At 34.1% G+C, this 15,000-nt stretch overlaps 1 protein-coding gene across 1 annotated transcript in view; it reads left to right on the top strand.

Annotated features, from left to right (window-relative positions):
* LOC137650476 (titin-like) overlaps nt 1-15,000 on the top strand; it is a 963,282-nt gene that overhangs the window by 602,295 nt on the left and 345,987 nt on the right. The window contains 1 exon segment of the mRNA XM_068383702.1: nt 1,935-2,030. Within this exon segment, the coding sequence (XP_068239803.1) occupies nt 1,935-2,030 (96 nt within the window).

Here is a 15,000-nt window from a genome sequence, read left to right as displayed (position 1 = left end):
CAAACCTTAAACATTTTTTAAAGACTTTTTAGGGAAGTTGATAGAATTATAAATATACTAGAGAGAGATGATAAAAATAAGAATATACTTGAAATATACCCTTTATTATGTGTACAAAGTAGTTAGGCCTATACCTTCACCATGGGTAAAAGTACTAGAAAACTATTAAATACTGTTCATGAAATACTTTATTTTGATAGTTTTTTCTTTACGTTGTAGTTTATTTATTTCTTTGTTTCTTTTCCTCACTGAGCTGTTTTTCTCTGTTGGAGCCCTCCGGCTTGTTTTTCCAACTAGAGTTATAGTTTAGCTTGTAATAATAATAATATCAATAATAATAATAATAATAATAATAATAATAATAATAATAATAATAATAATAATAATAGAAAAGGTTTCAAAGAGCTAAAAGAAATTAAAAACATTTAGAATATATAAAAATATATAAAAAAGAAAGACCATGAAATGTAGAAAGAATATCCATTCAAAGTGTAATATCGTATTCAAGGTGTTTCAGATAATCATTAATTTCTAAATCTTTTCTAGAATCAATAAAGCTAATGATTCATCTTTCTAAATTCGTCAATCCATCGTCTTCTCTTCTTTCCCTTACTTCTGTTACAATCTCTAATAACTTGAAAAGTAAGCTCAGAAACTAATAGGCTATTTAAAGAGACAATTCAAATAAAGAAACAAGGACATTGTACTGCAGCTGTACACATCACTATACTCAATTTTTTTTAATGAGGCGCATTTGCAGTTACTCGCAGCAGTGCCCTTTTAGCTCGGAAAAGTTCCCTGCTCTCTGATAGGTCAGAATTGTCTTGTCCAAACAATCAGCGATCAGGAAACTTTTCCGTGCTAAAAGGGCACCCTTTTGAGTCCGTGCAAATCTTTCAAACTAAAAAGAATTGACTATAGTAAGACCCCATCTAGAATACGGAGTGGAATTCTGGGCTCCAAGTATTCCGAAGGCTATAGATAGACTGGAAGCAGTACATGCTAAGGTCACCAAACTACTTCCAACACTATAGCAATTTGGATATAGACGGAGGATGGAATGTTTGAAGTTATTTGCTCTACAAACTCGACGACTAAGGGAACAGCTAATAGTGGAATTCAAAACTTTTGAAGGAATAACTCTGAATAGGTGATTGTAAAAACATTCGGGCCAATTATGCTACTAAACATTCAAGGTAATCTCTCAAACTCAACCTTAGCTGAAATTAACATTCGTTCTTAATGTTTCGTACAAAATGGCTCAGCTGAAAATGACATTGTTGTTCAAAATGGCTTCAGCTAAATTGATTCTTTAAAAGAAGACTCATGCTGCTCTGCTTGAGATCGGGAATTTTGGGCATTTTTTGAAGCCATTTCAACTTTTATCAATATGAGATAGGATTTAGTAAAGGCTCTAGTAATTTCAGTAATTTCTGTAAATTGAATCGTTATAAGCTAATTTGTTTTTACCATGACTGGAAACTGTAATATCTATAAGGAGTTAAATTTGAATGCTACTAAGAACTGATTATCAGTTTAATTCGTTTGTAATTTCAAAATAGAAATAAGATAACAGCTATTGAAGTAGCTAACTAAGAGAGCTTCTAATAACTGAATAAGTAATTGTAAAAACATACCGGCCAATTATGCTATTAAATATTCAAGGTAATTTCTCAAACTCAACCTTAGCTGAAATTAACATTCGTTCTTAATATATCGTACAAAATGGCCTATCTCAAAATGGCTTTGTTGTTCAAAATGGCTTTACTTAAATTGACTCTTCAAAATGGCTTCGCCGAAGAACAACTTCTCTCAAAGGGAATGAAACCTCTATAAAGCCTCCAAGACAATTGGCAAATGCATATCCTGGACTTGTAACAATCAATGGGTTTTAGCAAACATTCATAACAATTGTTGTTGTTGTTTTTTTTCAGGAGAGAGATTTCGACAAGCACGCAGAATATTGCAGCAACGAGCCGCTGGCGCAAGAGTTCATTGCCAACAACCTGACAGTGAAGGAGTTCTTTGACGTAAGTACAAGCTTATATTGATCGTTATTCAATTGTATAGCTTTCTGAATGACGTGCGAGAATGGGTTGAAGATATGTTAAAGATTCATATAGATCTTAAATTGTAATATTTTTTTCTATGATCAAGATATATCAGTGTTTGGAAATATAGCCAATAATAAGGACAACACTAGGATACTGTTTTTGGGAGCTAAAGCTTGGCAAGGTTTAATTCTTGTAAGAAAAACTTCGATTGGTTTTATATAAGTTATGCAAGTTTAGTTCCTTTAGAGAAATGATGGATGAAGTTCTTGTAAATTGTTTGGCAACAGAAAGTAAGTCAGCTAGAGGGGTGGTTACTGTTTCTAAATGCAATATACTTTTGACACTTCGACATTTGTGGGACATGCTACGTCATACGTTACTATCATGAATAGTGTAATGTAAGTTTGTTGAGAGAGACATTGCACCGTAGTTATAGAGTTTTTTTTTTTTTTTTTTTTTTTTTTTTTTTTTTTTTTTTTTTTTTTTTTTTTTAAATAGCCGTGATACCAGTAAGATAAGCTACCTTAGTCAGTTCGTGAATTTAGATTTAAAATAACCTTTTCTCAATCAAAACATTTCTCCAACATATTGATGCTGTAATCTTATTTGATGATTGTTGAGTTGATTGATGGTTGTTGTGGCCGGATTGGTAACGTCTTTGCCTGGTGTTTGCCAGACGGGGGTTCGAGTCCCGTTCAGACTCGTTAGTGCCTATAGTGTCTGCAACCTTACCTTCCTTGTGAGCTAAGGTTAGGGCGTTTGGGGAGCCTATAGGTCTATCTACTGAGTCATCAGCAGCCATTACCTGTCCATCCCTGGTCCTAGCTTGGGTGGAGAGGGGGATGGGCACTGATTATATAATATATAGCCAGTGTCTAGGGCATTGTCCTGCTTGTCAATGTGACTGTCCCTTGCCTCTGCCATTCATGACCTTTAATCTTTTAAGCCTTTATGAAAATTATTTCGATTGACTTGAATTTCTAAATCGTTTAAAGCAAAGTGACATTTTTAATCTACTGTAATATTAATTAACCTTTTAGTGTTACTCCACACACGATAGGTGACATTCTGTAAGCAAATTTAATCATTTTTCCGTGAAACTCAGATACCTTCTTTTATTTTAATGAATCTTATCCCTTTTCGTCCCTTTTAATATCTCGCTCTTATAATTAGGATGATTTCGTATGACCCAAAGTTATAACTTCATGACTTGGTAAATGTCAAATTAATATAGACAGGAACATTCTGCTTCTAGAGAGCCCATATAAACTTTCAGCTACTCATCAGAAGGAAAAACTAATTCTAGATGATGAATTCTGTACTTCATTAAGTTGACTACTGCACTGTATTTGCACAGTGGCTCCCTTCCACTTCTTAATGGTAGAAAAGACTCTTTAGCTATGGTAATGTCAAATTAATATAGTTTTCTTGGTAAATGTCAAATTAATATAGTTTGCTTGGTAAATGTCAAATTAATATAGTTTTCTTGGTAAATATCGAATTAATATAGTTACCTTCTATCTAAATAACACTTGAACATGTTTATACACCCTTCCCTTCTGAGGTCCAACCAATTATAAAAGAAAGCGGGTCATTTTCCATGTTACATTTATCACCTTGTCAACTGTTATATATTATTCTCGTCATTTTGATTCGCATCTCTGTGTCATGCTAGAAAGTGTCGAGAAAGTTAGATATTCCAGCCACGCATTGAAAACGAGAAATATCTCGGCTGAATATATCTTACATGTGTCTTCATTATTACTGCATGAGAAGCAGTTCCCTATCACTCATTCTTTAAAGGCGGAATTTGATAAGACTAACAGTTTTATATATATACATACATACATACATATATATATATATATATATATATATATATATATATATATATATATATATATATATGTATATATATATATATACATATATATATATATATATATATATATATATATATATATATATATATATATATATATATATATATATATAAAGAGAGAGAGAGAGAGAGAGAGAGAGAGAGAGAGAGAGAGAGAGAGAGAGAGAGAGAGAGAGAGAGAGAGAGCGAGCAGAAATGTAGGACTAAAATTGAATATGAGTAAAACTAAGATAATGTTCAATGAAAATACAGAGACAACAAATAAGGGTTAGTGATGAAACTCTAGTGATTGTTAATAAATATATGTACTTAATGCACTTAGTAAGTGTTTTCCAAGGACACAAGACCGAAGTTGAAAGAAGGATAAGCATGAGATGAAGAACTTTTGGAAAACAAAATGATATTATGAAAAGTAAAGTGCCACTTTCTCTAAAAGAGAAAAGTATTTAATGAGATGGTCCTACCAGTTTTAACTTGTGTGTGAGACACTTGGAGCCTTTCTAAAACCATAGAACATAAGCTAGTTACAACTCGGAGAGCTATGGAAAGAATAATGATGGGAATAACTCTGAGAGACAGAAAATGAGTAACGTGATACGAGAGCAAACTAAAATACAGGATATTGTAGCTTGTAAAAAAGAAATGGACATCGGCAGGAATTATGCCCTCTTCATTCCCAACACGTGTCCACACCATCTCAGTCGTGACACTCTTATCTATGTAATCTTTACTACGCCTGCCATTATCTTTATTTTATTGTTTTCTAATCTTCCTTATCTCCTAACTCATAACCCTTCTGGAATGTGTACAAATGTTTACCTGTTTTTCACTTGAGGAAACCACTTCAAATGGCTAAAATTTCATTTTTCACTTCATGTTGATTTATTATCACTTATTTCTTTTTCCACCCTTCAGCATTTCGTGTTTCAAAACACGAACGCACACGCGTGCAAACGCACATATGCGTGTACTGTAAGTATATCTTACAACTCTAAATTAAAATATGTCAAGGCTGTGGATGAACCATGTCTACTAAGAATTTTGAAAATGCAAAAGTTTCTTCTATTATATTCACCTCTTCTTGAAATGATGCACATCTCTTTAATGTCTGACTTTAAGAGAGAGAGAGAGAGAGAGAGAGAGGAGAGAGAGAGAGAGAGAGAGAGAGAGAGAGAGAGAGAGAGAGAGAGAGAGAGAGAGAGAGAGTACTTGCAATTACACTTGTCTAGTAAAATGAGTTTGTGCTCCTCGTGAAAATTACTTTGCTTTACTTAAAGCGCTCCTGTTTACTTATTCATTTTTTTTTTTTTTTGAATATCCATTGAAGTTTTTAGTGGTTACACTCATTTTTTTTTTTTGAAAATGCAAATAAATCTGATTTTACTCAGTTCAAATGAAAATTTCCATTAAAAAAAAAAAACAGTTGTATGAATATCGTACTCAAATGTATATATCTTATAATTATTACTTCCACCAACGAAGTTGGGAGGAGGTTATGTTTTCTTCCCTGTTTGTCCTTTTGTTTGTTTGTGAAACAACTTCCTGGTCACAATTTTACTCATAGAATAGTAAAACACTTGAAACACTAATGGTCTTAAAAAATGAGAAAATGACATATGCTGAAAGGGTTTAGAAGAAAAATCTATTATTATTATTATTATTATTATTAAATGCTAAACTACAACCCTAGTTGGAAAAGCAGGATGCTATAAGCCTAGGGGCCCCAACAGGGAAAATAGCCCATTGAGGAAAGGAAACAAGGAAAAATAAAATATCTTAAGAACAGGAACAACATTGAAATAAATATTTCCCATATAAATTATAAAAAGTTCAACAAAACAAGAGGAAAAGAAGTTAGACAGAATAGTGTGCCCGAGTGTACCCTCAAGCAAGGGAACTCTAACCCAAGACAGTGGAAGACCATGGTACAGAGGCTATGGCACTACCCAAGACTAGAGAACAATGGTTTGATTTTAAAGTGTCCTTCTCCTAGAAGAGCTGCCTACCAGAGCTAAAGAGTCTCTTCTACCTTACCCAAGAGGAAAGTAGCCACTGAACAATTACAGTGCTGCAAATAACCCCTTGAGCTAAGAAGAATTGTTTGGTAATCTCAGTGCTGTCAGGTGTATGAGGGCAGAGGAGAATCTGTAAAGAATAGGCCAGACTATTCGGTGTCTGTGTAGGCAAAGGGAAAGAACCGTAACCAGAGAGAAGGATCCAATGTAGTACTGTCTGGCCAGTCAAAGGACCCCATAACTCTCTAGCGGTAGTATTAGTAATGATATCAACACAAGCATCATCTAAAATCACCGACAGGAAAAATGAGGCTGAAAAATCACTCAAGCATTACTTAATTCTTAATTCTTAATACGAGATCAATTTCAAATGGCAAAGAAAATTTTAATCGTAGAGTAATAAAACTTGCAGGGATTAACTGTCATGTAAAAGGCTAGAAAAAAATTAAATTTTCAAAGGTAAAGGTCAAAGGTCAAGATCATGGCTAAGCAAAATGTTCAAATCACGTAATCAGCCATAAGTTTGGACATCGTTGTCACAGAGACTTCAAACTTGGTTCATATTTGAGTGTGTGAAAATCCACGCCATTTAGTACATGTTAAGGTCAAAGTTCAAGGTCAAGGTCGAGAAATAAACTGTTGCAGTGGAAGTCTGCGCTCAACTGAGTGCCCCTTTAGTTAAGGGTCTGTCTTGGTTATCGTCTTTTGATATAACTAACCAATTAAACCTACGTTTTGATAAAAGTTAAAAACGTGACAAGAAGAAAAAAGATCTGTAGATATAATATTCATAAGTAGTTTGTTGGGATTTTCAATCCAGATCCATAATTTATTATTATTATTATTATTATTATTATTATTATTATTATTATTATTATTATTATTATTATTATTATTATTATTATTATTATTATTAATAATATTATTATTATTATTATTATTCTAAGCTACAACCCTGCTTGGAAAGACAGGATGCAATAAGTCCAGGGGCTCCAACAGGGAAAATAGCCCTGTGAGGAAAGAAAACAAGGAAAAATAACATATTTTAAGAACAGTAACATTAAAATCAATATTTCCTATATAAACTATATAAACTTTAACAAAACAAGAGGAAGAGAAATTAGATAGAAGAGTGTGCCCGAGTTTACCCTCAAGCAAGAGATAGTTTATCACCTTTTGTGTTTGGTTTTTCTCAGAGATTAGTGATGACCCTCAGTTCTATTGATGTTCTTGAAAGCTTATGAATTAATTCAGTTTTAAAAAGTTCCAAGTAAATTGTTATTATAGAATTTTATAAAACGGATATTTCCCCATCACCAGTGACCATTAAAAAATAAATAAAATAAAAGTCACCATTCAAAAATAACACGTAAAAAAAAATAAAAACGTCACCAGTCCCATTAAAAAAAACACCAGTCAAAAAATAAAAAAAAATAATCACGTCCCCTTTCATAAAAAAAACGTCAAAAAAAAATATCATCAGTCACCATTAAAAAAATAAAAAATGTCAAAGAAAATATTACCAGTCCCCATTTAATAAAAAACACGTCAAAACAAATATCACCAGTCACCATGAAAAAAAAAACGTCAAAGAAAATATTACCAGTCACCATTTGATAAAAAAACACGTAAAAAAATATCACCAGTCACCATTTAAACAAAAAACGTAAGAAAAAAAAATAAAGGAAGTGCAAAATTTTTGCTAGAGCTTTTGCAACAATGGCTGAGAATAAATGAATAGCAAATGGCCAGTCAGTAATGGCATTCTGAAATGTGGATATATATAATTCCAAACTGATGGCGATAACTTTGAAAGGTAAAAGCAGACAATCGTTGAATGCGAATCAGAATTCAGGGCTACCAACATAGGAAATGCAAATTGGTATTCAGGGCTGCCAGCGAACGCATTTAGCTGCGGGAGCTGTTGAAAATTGATGATATTTTGGGGGGAAATAGAATGTCAATTGAATATTTAAGAACAGGAAGGATATTAAGGCATGCATTTTTCATATAGAAATATATAGTTTTTTTTTTCTTTCTTTTTTTTTTTTTTTTTTTTTTTTTTTTTTGCAAAACGAAAGTATTCGTTCAGATTATTTGCGAAAAATAAGTTCGTCATAATAAGAATGAACTTGTACCTAATTAATATCAACGATTCGCTGAAGCCTAACAGTAACTAGCATGTGACTGGAACAGGATTAAATGTTTTAAAGGCTTCTCATGAATGGCAGAGGCAAGGGACAGTGACAATGCCTGAGAGGCTATCCATATAATTTGCGCCCGAGCCCTCCCTTTCCATCCAAACTAGGACCAGGGAGGGCCAGCCAATGGCTGCTGATTACTCAAACCTCCCATCCTTAGCTCACAAGGATGGAAAGATAGCACATATTGCAAGAAACTGTCGAGTTTGAGTGGGACTCGAACCCCAGTCTGGCAGATCACCAGACAGGGACGTTTCCAATAGGCCGGCATAACCTTATTGATATAAAAGCTTTTTCTCTATTACCTAAGGAATAAGCTCCCTCAATCCATCTTTCTCTCTCTCTCTCTCTCTCTCTCTCTCTCTCTCTCTCTCTCTCTCTCTCTCTCTCTCTCTCTCTCTGTCTCTCGCTCTGAAATCTTTATGAATCAGAGTATACATGTACAAATTCATACATGTAGGGATCGCCCCACAAAAGTATCATCTCTATTCATTAAGGAATAAGCTTCCCCAATCTCTCTCTCTCTCTCTCTCTCTCTCTCTCTCTCTCTCTCTCTCTCTCTCTCTCTCTCTCTCTCTCTCTCTCTTCTAAGATCTTTATGAATAATAGTGTACATGAACAAATTCATACATGTTGGAATCACCCCGTAAAAGCATTATCTCTATTCATTAAGAAAAAAGCTCCCCAATCCATCTATTCTCTCCCTCTCTCCTTCTGTCTATCCTCGCTCCCCCGCCTCTCTCTCTCCTTCTAAAATCTTTATGAATAATAATATACATATACAAATTCATACATGTATGGCTCCCCCCACACGACCTAGGGTTGCGTCGTTTTCCTCCTGAATATTTATCCCTCCCACTTTTGAGTCGTAAATCTGTCACGGGAATTTAACAGATGCAACAAACCAGTGTTCGTCGCCGCATACATTCAACACTTATATTGAATATATACAATCCTATTTGAAATCAGCATACGACTTATCAAGCCGTATTTTTAAAGTCTTTCTTCTTTTTGTTTTTGTTTTACCTCATTTTAAATCAGTTGTTTTATAATGACGCACAAGCTTGCATTCTTTTATTTCTTTGTTCTATGATGGCTGTATTTAGGTTTCAATTCCTATCAGAAATTGATGTAAATCTTTATTCACATTATCATTTATTTTTCATTCCTATTTAGTAGCCGTAAACCCCGTGTTGAAAAATGGCAATACTACACAATATACTAGAAGTTTTATTCCTGCTATGACCAGGTTGTGGAATGATCTTCCTAATCTGGTAGTTGAATCAATTGAACTTCAAACGTTCAAACTTGCAGCAAATGTTTTAATGTGGAACTGGCTCTCATAAGTCTTTTTATAGTCTATATATGAAATATCTGCTTTGATGTTGTTACTATTTTTAAAATATTTAATTATAATTGTTCATTACTCCTTATATCGTTTATTTATTTCCTTATTTCCTTTCCTCACTGAGCTTTTTTTCCCTGTTCGAGCCCTTGGCCTTATGCATCCAACTTTTCCAACTAGGGTTGTAGCTTAGCTATTATTGATAATAATGTCACATTATTATTATTATTATTATTATTATTATTACTTGCTAAGCTACATTATCTCCGCCAATGAAGTTGGAAGGAGGTTATGTTGTAACCCCGTTTATGTGTGTATGTTAGTGTGTTTGTGTGTGTGTTTGTTTGTGAACAGCTTCTTGGCCACAATTTTAATCGTAGTGTAATGAAACTTTCAGGGATAAACGTTCATGTATTAAGCTGGAAAGGATTAAACTATGGAAGATCAAGGTCAAAGTTCAAGGTCACAGTAAAGCAAAATGTCCAATTCACGTAATCAGCCATAAGTGTGGACATCGTTATCACAGAGACTTCAAATTGGTTCATATTTGAGTGTATGAAAATCCATGCAAATTAATACATGTTAAGATCAAAGGTCAAGGTGAAGGTCAAGCAGAATTTCGGGAAATAAGCTGCCGCGGCGGAGATCTGCGCCCTACTGAGTGTCCCACTAGTTTATCTTCGTTTTGAGTTCTATTTGGTTTGGTCAGTTGGTCTTATCATCAAAGGATTTCATTAACGTCCTGTACTTTGTTGGTCCTGAGTTCATGTCTTAGATCTTCATTGTCACACAGCCTTCTTATTTGTGTGTTTAAAGGCCGCTCGTGATTAGTAGAGGCAAAGGACAGTGACAGTACCCTAGAGACTGACTATATATACATACGATCAACTCCCAAGTACCCCTTTCCAACCAAGCTAGAACCAGGGAGGGCTAAGCAATGTCTGTTGGTGATTCACAAGGTAGACCTGTAGGATCCTCCAACCTCCCCCCTCCTTTTCTGAAAAGGATGATGAGGTTGCACACACTGCAAGAAACTATCAAGCTTGCGTGGGTCTCGAATCCAAGTCTGGCAGAACGCCAGGGAAGGAACTTTCCATTGTGAGTCGCATTGATCTGCAAGCTGACAAATCAGAAGCCATTGTCTAGCTCCTCCTGGTCTCACTTGAATGGAGAGGGATTAGGTGCTGATCATATGCCTGTGTAATTGGTCTCTAGACTTTGATTCTAGAAGAGCCACAATTGTATTCTAGGAAATTATGTCTTTTATAACAGATTTTATTTTCTAGATGCAGAGTTGAAGGCTTTGAAGGAAAATTTCAAAGTTCTAGACGTACTTATCCGGATTATTGGTCCCGTAACTAGAAATAATTCTATTAAAAATCTTTCCTTGAAACCATTTCATAATTACCCATGCCAACGAAGTTGGTAGGAGGTTCTGTTTTCGTCGCTGTTTGTCCGTTTGTCTGTGAACAACTTCCTGGCCACAATTTTACTCATAGAGTAGTGAAAGATACAAGGATTAATTTTAATGTTTAGACGTGGAAGTTATTCAATTTTAAATATCCTAGGTCAAAGGTCAAGATCAAGGTCGAGCAAAAGGTCGACCGAATTAACTCTAACCTTAACCACAAGTTCACACATGGTTTTCGTACAGACTTCAAATATGCCTACGGTCTAAATTGTTTCTGGGAAAGGCAAGCTGCTTTCAAGAAATAAGCTGCTGTGGTGGAGGTCTGCACTCCCATAGTTCTTTTCTAGTTTTAGTTTTGTTTCAAACAGGGTACCTCTAACACAGGCCTGTAAAGATTGTAAATTACAATCTTTTGTATGTCTGTTCTTTAATGTATCCTTTTTCCCCTCAATGTTCTGTCTTTGGAATACTTACCAGTAGTAACACCTGTCAAGCATTACTCTCTCGCAGCTATTGTTTAAAGACTATGAAAGTGTATACACATCTTTATTTTTGTAATATCTATCTATGTATTTACCAAGGCACTTCCCCCAATTTTTTTTGGGGGGGGGGAGCCGACATCAAACAAAGGAACAAAAGGGGACTTTTCCTCTCTTCTCTCCTCCCAGCCTGACGAGGGATTCAGCAGATTTTGGCTGGTACTGGTAGGATGCCACAGCCCACCCTCCCCCGTTATATCTATACTTTGAAATATTTTGCAGTCCTGGGTCACTTTCTTTCATACCTTATTACTTAACCTTAAGCTTGTATGTGTTTTCTTTGATCTAGTTTTCTCCCCTTCCTTGTCATAACTTTAAAAATACTTTTTGTATCTATTTGCTCCTATAATAAAACACGACTGTGGTCATGCAAAAACACCTCATTTGTGTGTGTGTATGTGTGTGAGGACGTGTGTGTGTTGTACCGGGGGTTTGGGGGTAGGGGTGGGGGTGGGGGGGGGCTTTCAACTAACCAAGGATCTTCTTTGTATATAACCATGATTTATCATCTCTCTTTCTTTCTCATCTTAAGTCGGTAAAAGACAGATGCATAAAAAACGAATGATTTATGAAGAGACTTTGAAGCCTTTTTGGGGGGACACTTGCGAAGAGGTTTAGTCAATGAATCTGGGATTAGTTGGTGAACAATAACTGCCTTAAAAAAAAAAAAAAAAAAAAAAAAAAAAAAGTTAGATGTCAGGATGTCTGAAAACTTTAAATCATTCATTCATTAAAAAGTTAGAAAACCTCACAAAAAAAAAAAAAAAAAAAAATACACTGAAATCAACCATGTCAGAGTTAGAAATGTATTTTAATGAGCACTTTTGTGTAAATTTCGTCCAATATTTTTATAGGACAATATCACGATTAAAAAAAATAGAAATGATTTTCATAGTATCTATCGTAATAAGAATACAATAATAGAAAATATAGTTTTGGCTACATAAATAGGAAATGAATTATCTTGACAACTCCGTAATCATAGGCACACTTTGTACACTGTTAAAACCGTAATTTTAATCGGAAATTCTCCTTAGAAAAAATGAGTTCTCAGCCGTGATTTCAGTAAAATACAGGCGATCGTAATTTTACCCAACTTTCTTATTACCTTTTACGGGTTGGTGATTGTAATATCACTTAACGTCGATATATCCGTTTTTAAAACGGTAAATGCCTGGCAACATTTATTCCAGGATTTTTTACCGTTTTTCTACGGTAAATTTTTATGGGTAGCGAAACTATATTGGATAACAGGAATAGGATTTGTAATGCTTTAATACATAATAAAAAGATTTTCTTCTTCTTCTTCTTCTTCTTCTTCTTCTTCTTCTTCTTATTATTATTATTATTATTATTATAGGATTTGTAATGCTTTAATACGTAATAAAAGAATTTCTTCTTCTTCTTCTTCTTCTTCTTCTTCTTCTTCTTCTTCTTCTTCTTCTTCTTCTTCTTCTTCTTCTTATTATTATTATTATTATTATTATTATTATTATTAAAAAGTTAACAAAATTTCCTTCTCTTTCATCTCCACACTCGGAAGACTTGTTTTTCCGGATGCAAATTCAGACATTCCTCTAAGTTTCGTTATGATTTCTTCTTTACGTTTATTAATACATTTACTCTCTTTTTTTTTTCCTTCAGGTTTTGTTAGAATTTTCTATTTTGATTTGATTTGTTCATTTGATTGTGTGTGTTTCGAAGTCCTGATTTTGTAAATGGAAATAGAAGAAATTACAGCACACCTAATAATGCTGGATTCCAACCGTTATAAGTATCTATATATCCTTGAATTTACTGAAAATGTTTAAGTAATCCCCATACTGTTAACGCCAGATTGGGGTTCGAGTCCCGCTCAAACTCGTTAGCTCTTTGGTCGATGCAACCTCACCATCCTTATGAGCTAAGGATGGGGGTGGGTGGGTTTGGGAGAGCCTATAGGTCTATCTGCTGAGTCATCAGTAGCCATAGCCAGGCCCTCCTTGGTTCTAGCTTGGGTGGAGAGGGAGTTTGGGCGCTGATCATATATATGTATATATATGTGTGTATATATATATATATATATATATATATATATATATATATATATATATATATATATATATATATATATATATATATATATATATATATATATATATATATGGTCAGTCTCTAAGACATTGTCGTGCTTGATAGGGCAATGTTACTGTCCCTTTCCTCTTCCATTCATAAGTGGGGTTTAAACCTTAAATCGTATTTTATCACCATGACGTCATTCAAGTTTATTTTCGTATGCCATAAAAGTTAATGATGTCGGGCTTGAGTTCCAGTTTCATTAGAATAGATGCTCACCATAACGTCAGACGCGCAATCCCAAGCCACCAATTGTGGTGCCCAACCATAGCAGCTTAAACTCACGGTTCCGGGCGGGGATCGATCTGCTTCCATGCGAATGGTAGGCGAACACGTTATATAGGTGATTTATTGTAGGACCTCCATGTCACTTTGTATAAGAGTAGGTGTAGGTAAGCAGTGGTAAGAAAAAAAAAAAAGGAAAACTAAAATTCCTCTGTAAGTTATTGTCAGGCAAAAAAAAGAAAAAAAAGAAAATATATGGTGTATAGATTCACTGTAAGATAGTGGCATGGGAATTTTTTTATTTTTTATTTTTTATCTGTTTGATAGATTACATTTTGACGGTTTTGAAAGATCCTCTGTAAGTTACAGGCAGGCCCCCCCAAAAAAAAATCATCTTGTGGATAGATTGTTTTTTTTAATAAGTCCATAGAAATTCCATTATAAGTTACAAGCAGGGAAAAATAAAATAATAAGTTTCATCTGTTAGATAGACGGTTTTTTTTTTTTTTTTTTTTTTTTTTTTTTTTTTTTTTTTTTTTTAAGACCACAGAAGATCCATGTGTATAATATCAAAAGGCAGAGTACTCATTTACTTCATCAATTTCATTGGAGGTTTTAATTAAAATTTGGCATCTCGGCCTCTCCCTACACTGTTAAAAATGTATCGTAAAAGAAACGGTAAAAATCCTGGAATAAATGTTGCTAGGCATTTACCGTTTTAAAAAAAGGGTACATTAACGTAAAGGATTGATATTACGGTCACAAACCGGTGAAAGATATTAACAAAGTAGGGTAGAAATTACCGCCGTCTGTATATTACTGAAATACGGCTGAGAACAGTAATATTTTTTTTACGGAGATGTTCAGATTTGCTATACTGTTAAAAATTTGCCGTAATAAACGGTAAAAATCCTATAATAAATGTTGCCAGGCATTTACCATTTTTAAAAAAAAGGTATATTGACGTAAAGGAGTGATATTACGTTTACCAACCCGTGAAAGATAATAACAAAATAAGGTAAAAAGTATGGTCATCTGTATTTTACTGAAATACGGCTGAGAAAAGTGTCTTTTTACGGAGAATTTCCGATGAAAATTACTGTTCTTTTATCACAGTGTACTTCGCGGCAAAATAACCTTCACCGTAGTTGTCGTAACGTTTCCAAAATCAAAATAACTATTTTGCCAATTTAAATCCAAATATCAACAAACG

The sequence above is a fragment of the Palaemon carinicauda genome, chromosome 12, assembly GCF_036898095.1.
Source record: "Palaemon carinicauda isolate YSFRI2023 chromosome 12, ASM3689809v2, whole genome shotgun sequence".
NCBI lineage: Eukaryota > Metazoa > Arthropoda > Malacostraca > Decapoda > Palaemonidae > Palaemon > Palaemon carinicauda.
The sequence above is the reverse complement of the archived record's forward strand: the minus strand, read 5'-3'. Positions and strand labels throughout refer to the sequence as shown.